Genomic DNA, 6,541 nt, shown 5'->3' with positions numbered 1-6,541 from the left:
TTACGATTTTGCTATATCATCACTTAAATTTTGTTAAAAATATATAAAAATCTAAAAAAAATAGAATATATTGATGCTTATAAAAAATTATAGAAAATTTGTAAAGAATTATAACAATTATAGAAAAAAATATAAAAGCTATAAAAATTTATTGGTTATTTGATCTCATCAAATCAATTTTACTATTAGTAATATAAATATATATTTCCCAAACCAGCATTGTATGTCAATATTAAAAGTACAAGTATACCAAAATGTATTTAAAGTCTGAACAAATAAAACCCACACAGAAAACACAGAGCAATTATAAATTTCAAACCTTAATTATTTTAAAATTTAAATATAATGAAAAAAATTCTTATATATTCTTTTTGAGTTTGATACTCTTACATCATATCAAAGTGATTACCTATTAATGTTATTGTTGATACAAAAGATCAACAATGGAGAATTAGCGAGAAAAAGATGGTGCGGTTTAGATTTTTATAGGACGGAGAGTTGTTAGTGATACCAAGAAATGTATGTAAAGGGACTTTGGTATGGATTTCCATTATGGTTAAGATATTTATATATAACAATTGTCTCCCAATCGAAAGAAAGATTATAAAATGGGCATTTATTTGAAACGAAAATTTACTTGTATTTTTTTTTACTAAAATTACAGTAATTCGCAAGCTTTTGAACTTATACCGACATTTTGGACATTGCACTCGATCATAAAGATATCAAATTATGGTGCTACTCATATGTCATTAGTTATTGGCAAAAAATTTGAGATAAAGTGCTACTATAAACGTAACTACAAATAAATAAGTTGGTTGATAATAATAAATTGTAAGATAACTCCGTCACATGATGTTAGCCTGATAGTTATAATAAACTTAATTTGTATTGGTTTTACATTTAGTTCTATTTCTTACGATGAAATTGATTATCTCATCAATAGTTGAGTACACTGCTTATGATTACCGTAATGTAGATTAATTTTTCAGTAATATATGTTAAACTTCTAAGTAATGGGGCATGCTTAAACCGTCCATGCGTCTTTGCTGATAAATTATATCTCAAAGTGTCATTCAGTTACTTGGACAACAAATGTTTTAACAGCTAAAGCAATTTACTACTTTTTTATGGAATGACGATTGTTGATGCCTTTAGAGGTGAGCAATATGCCCTTTGAATAAATTTATTTTAACATTTAAGTGGGATTTTCCTTCCTTTTTCGCAGACTTTTTTATTATTATAATATTCTGTTGTATAATAAATAAGAAATCAAAATCGTAACCTTTCGTAGTTTGCTTCAACGGAGTAATGCGTTTCAGTAGGAGATGAGAGTTTGTATGCTGCCTAAAGCTAAAATCCAACTTCTTAGCATAGTGTTCTTTAAACAATTATAGTATGAGGTTGTATCCAAGTTTCTTACATTAACGATAGTCTTGAATGTCCACAACCTCACAACACACTAATTGTTTCATGACCTCCATGCTGTCTGCCATTCTCAACAACTGATTAAACAGAAAATAAGAAATATGTAGGGTAAAAGGAAAATTTAAAAAAATAATAATAATAACAGAAGAAAAGAAACAATACCCATGAGTTATTATTATTAGATCTGAAAGCTTGTTGCAATGAGAAAGGATCAGAGTGATCATTTATTGCTGAGAAGTAAATGAGATTATGATAATGGCCATGGAGGGTCGGTAGGGCAAGTACAAAGGTGAAAGAGGCAAGTGCAGGTGGGGCATTTGGCGCAGACACTTCCACAGTCTTCACTTCTATGGCATCTAAATGAAATGATAGGTCCCCTTGCCTCCGCCACCATCTCTGCATCTGCAACCACACATCTACTTTTATCATATTAAACAAACATATGAGTTAAGGTTCAGGCACAACACAGAGTTAGAAACTAACGAGTTGTAAACATTAAGATTACTGCAAATATAACCAAATTCCATGACATCTCTTATATCTAATTAATTGAAATTAAGCTGGTGGAAATATGTAGAGCTTATTTATACCTCTATTGCATATATAGCGCAATGTATTAATTTTAGTAGCTGAGGAAGATTGAGATGATTTATTGGAATTTTCTTTTACCTAATTAATCATTTTTTTATTGTTTGTCTAGTCATGGAAATCATGTGTTATCTAAGCTAGAAATGCATGATGTCGATAAACTAATTATTCGTCCAACAGATTGGAAATATATTTGGATTTCATTCGTTTGATAAAATTGAAATCACATTTTTAATAAAAATTAATTAAATTTACAAGTTCGAAGTTGCATTGGAGCTGCTGAATTATGTTTGTTTAAATTCAACAACTAAACCGAAATTTTAAATAAAATGAGATTCGAACAAGGATCTTAAAGAGCTCATGGCCTCAAACTTCATTAATAAAACTCAAATTTAATCGTAATTGAAAATAATATATATTAATTTATGATTTTATACATTAAATACCATACAAACACAAAATATCTTAACAAATATATAAAATATTAAAATAAACACGAAATTAAATCAACACAATTAATGTATACCAACAACCCAAATAAGGAAGTGACTAAGAGCTAAAATATAGAGCACAAATTCTAACATCTCCTCCCCAATTTGCAATTTACCCAAACAAAAACCCATGTAATACCAAATCAAGCTCTTGTTATATATATATATATATAAACTATTTTAATTTTACACACTTTTATATAATTATTTTAATAATTCTATTATTATATTGTATAGATATGCACATCAAATTTTGAATAAATTAAAACTTTTTAATTATTTGTTTGATATAATAACTTTTCAATAGTTAAAAAATTTTCAGTGGTTGAAACTATATTAATAAAAATGATATTTTAGAAATATCAAACCAATAATTAAGCATAGTTGAGAACAAGAAACTAAATATTTATTGCGTAAAATAAAAATCAAACGATATAATTCATCATAGGGTTCATCTCCCTAAGTATTTAAAAAATTAGTCCATGCTTGAAAATAAAAACATCAAAGATACAATATAACCGAAAGAAATAAAGAGACTCGTGATAACTTCCTAAGAAATCAACTGAGAATATTCAATCTTGATGGAAATCTGCTTCAAAGTCGGCTTCAATGGTTTTTTTCTAGTTGTTTTCTTCAGTATTCTCTGACGGCTCCCTCATATTTTTTTTGTCATATATACGTCTTAGAATGCCCAAAAAACCTAAAATCGTGATTTTTTATTTTCGATATGCAATCCCATGAAACCGACACGACCTACAACATGCCTGTGTGGGTCACGTAGCCATGTGGTCTAGCTGTGTGAAATGGTTTAGCCCGTATGACTCCTGTAGCTTACTTCAATGCTCCGATTTTTGTTCTTTTTTTCTCTTTTTGCTCCCAAGTGCTCTATTAAGCATTAAAACATGAATTTAAAGGATTAGGAGTATAAAATTCACAATTAACATAGAATAATCACCCAAAAACGTGTTAAAAATGAGGTTAAAACATGTTACTTTTAGCACTTATCAATAATATACAATATCATATTGATTTAAAACTTTAATTTATAAATCCAATGTGTGGATAAAAAAGTTACAACATTCCTCATATTGTTACTGTATTAGTTGACTGGTGTCCTAATAATATGTCGAAAAAGCACAAACATCGTCATCTATCTATATATGACATAGAAATTTGTTGGACATACTAGGTCGTCAACTTTAGCCAAAGCATTTTCCAACATTCTGTTTGGATAGACTATAGGGCTGTCCATCAATCAAAGGTTAATCTTTATTTCTTTCAAAAGACTGACATTAAGTAATTCGCAAATAGATAATGGCATTGTATTAATAGATGAACACAAATCACATATAACTCTCTTAATGCCTACATTACCTATTTTACATGGAATTGAAATCATACTTGAGTCCTAGCATTTGAGAGGTGTCTTATTCTTGATAAAAGTGGATGCACTCTTCCTATGCTTACCTTTTTGAAAATGGTGGGGTTCTTTTTGTTGGTATAAAATCCTTTAAATTTTTTGGAAAAAAAATGCATATTTTTCATAGCATCTAGTAATGGAATGTTTACCTTGTTTTTTGCGAAAAATCTCAAAGAACTCTGTATCGTCTTTTTCGCTCTTATTTCCCAAAAGCCTTCTAGGAAAAGAAGGTTGAATCACAATCAATGTAGGAGATGTTGGTTCTATTTTTACTGTAACACCTTTAAAATCGTTATGCTATAAAAGCATTATTAAGCGAGAATCATGCGTAATGAATTTCTCAATAAAACAAAATAAGGAATATAAGTGATAAAGAAAAGGTTGATGGATGCCAAAGAAAGTTGAATTAAAAAGTATATCATGATATATTAATTTAAAATAGGGAGCAAATCATAAAGATGTAAAAATTTTTAGGGCTCAAGTATAATTATTCAAAATTTAAGGGGTTAAGATATAAATATGTAAAAGTTAAAGGGCCAAAAGTGAAAATAAAATGATTTCTTGTGACACGAAGTTGGTAAGCTAGGATCAAATTGAATAAGAAAAAAAATACGATGGATTAAATCGTAATTTTACCAAATTAAGTGATGATTCAAGGATGGTGTTGTAGAGAATCATTAAGGGCAAAATGATTATGGATGAAAACTGTTGAGAAATGATTGGTTAAGAGTATTTTAATATAAGATATTTTATTATTTACTTAATAGTTAAGAAAAAAAAGATAATGGAAATTTCTCCATCTTTCTTTTTCACTCACATCGACCATTGTTGAAAAAAGGTGAAAAACAAGTGATTAAAGGTTGAAGAGAGGTAAGTACCCTTGAATTTCTTATTACTTAAAGACTAAAATGTAAACTTTATGAAATTTTTGGTAATTTAGTAAAATAATTTTAATATGTGAAATAAAATATTATGATAGAAAGCTTAATTGAAGTGTGAAATAGTAGTGAATTAAATAAAAAGTGATGTTAAAGTGAAATTGTAATAAATAATGATATTTCATATACTAAGGACTAAATTATAAATTTTGTGAAATTTATAATTAAAACAAGATAAGTGAAGTGCATAAAAATTTTATATGTGAAATAAGATATTATAATGAATTATTTAATTAAAGTGTATTGTGATAGTGAATTTGAGTGAAGTGTTATGCTAATTTTCATAATGTTAAGAACTAGGTGGCAAGATACTTTGAAATGGCAACAAGTACTAAAAACATTAGAAAGAATTACTCAAGTGAAGTGTTACATGAAAGAAAATTGATTTAAAGTGATTATGTAGTGAAAAATAAATTTTATGGAATTAGGGACTAAATTGAAAAGTGTAAAAAGGTTTAAGTGTAAAATAAAATATTATGATAAATAGCTTAAACACAGTGTTAAGTGTTAATGAATTAATTACAAAATGTGAATCTCTAGTAATACTTGAATTTCATATTAAAAAGGACCAAATTGTAAAATATACAAAAGTGACTAAGTGTATTAAGGTTTTTAAATAACATATTCAAGTGTAATGAAATATAGAAGTGAAGTGAAGTGAATACTAAGTGAGAAGATAGTGATTAATGAAAATATATACTAGTAGGGACTAAATCGAGGAGATTATAAAGAAAGTGAAGTGAAGTTTATGCAAAGAAAACTAGATATAAAAGTGACAAAAAATTTGATAGGTGTAATAAAGTATTTATGGAAATTTTTAGGGAAGTAATTACGGTAGTGAAGTTAATTTTAAGTGATATTAAAGTGTTAATTTAATGAATATTGATTTTTATGAAATTAAGGACTAAATTTTAAAAGATGTAAAGTTTTATATGCTATTAATTACTAAGTGACAATGATGAAAATGCTAATATAAATGTCCAAGTAGACAAGATAGGAACTTGTTTGATATAAATGACATGACATTAGGAAATTTTCAACGCGCATAATGACAATGACACTTTGGTGCAAATCAATGATAGTGGCTCTTAAGATTTCAGTGATTTTGCACTTTGGTGCATTATAGTGTTATTTCTGCATATATTACTATATGCTATTAACTCAAAATAATTGGTAAGTGACTAAAGAATCTTGAGAAAGAGAGATAAGAGATTAATGGAATAAGTATTAAAGAAAGATATGTGGTAAGTGAATTCCGGCAACAATTTATGTTAAAGCGTGAAGTGATAATATGGTAAATTAAAGTATTAATAAATTTGTTAAATATATCGAATAATCTCTTGATATAAATGATATTTCCATGAAATTATATTAGTAATATTGTTACTATTATTTAAAAAAATGGTAAGATTTAAATTCATGAGTACTTACTAAGCTTTTATAAGCTTAATGCATTATTTTTCAACACGTAGGTGATAAAGGCTCGAATTGAAGCTTTCTAGTGAAGATATAATCTCATCTCATCACATTACATCACATCTCAAATTTTGGAAGAGGGTGTGATTTTGAATCTTTGGCATTAGTTTATGGCATGTACATATGCTTATATTGATATTGTTGTGGATGAATCCAAAGGATGAATTTATTGGATAATGATCTTCATTGTAAACTTGGCA

General features: G+C 27.5%; 1 protein-coding gene across 2 annotated transcripts; it reads right to left on the bottom strand.

Annotated features, from left to right (window-relative positions):
• Nucleotides 1-1,185: 1,185 nt before the first annotated feature.
• LOC107938266 (uncharacterized) lies at nucleotides 1,186-2,030 on the bottom strand. Of its 2 annotated transcripts, XR_005930419.1 has the most exons (3): nucleotides 1,912-2,030; nucleotides 1,591-1,830; nucleotides 1,186-1,505 (listed from the first exon to the last, which is right to left on the bottom strand). XR_005930419.1 is itself a non-coding variant. In XM_016871357.2 (2 exons), exons 1-2 carry the CDS (start codon nucleotides 1,855-1,857, stop codon nucleotides 1,425-1,427), a joined length of 348 nt encoding a protein of 115 aa, XP_016726846.2. In that variant the 5' UTR covers nucleotides 1,858-1,994; the 3' UTR covers nucleotides 1,186-1,424. The 2 variants fall into 2 exon arrangements, 1 of the variants encoding a protein (XP_016726846.2); XM_016871357.2 differs by having other exon boundaries at nucleotides 1,591-1,994.
• Between the last annotated feature and the right edge of the window lie 4,511 nt (nucleotides 2,031-6,541).

This window comes from Gossypium hirsutum, chromosome A07, assembly GCF_007990345.1.
Source record: "Gossypium hirsutum isolate 1008001.06 chromosome A07, Gossypium_hirsutum_v2.1, whole genome shotgun sequence".
Classification (NCBI taxonomy): domain Eukaryota; kingdom Viridiplantae; phylum Streptophyta; class Magnoliopsida; order Malvales; family Malvaceae; genus Gossypium; species Gossypium hirsutum.
The sequence above is the reverse complement of the archived record's forward strand: the minus strand, read 5'-3'. Positions and strand labels throughout refer to the sequence as shown.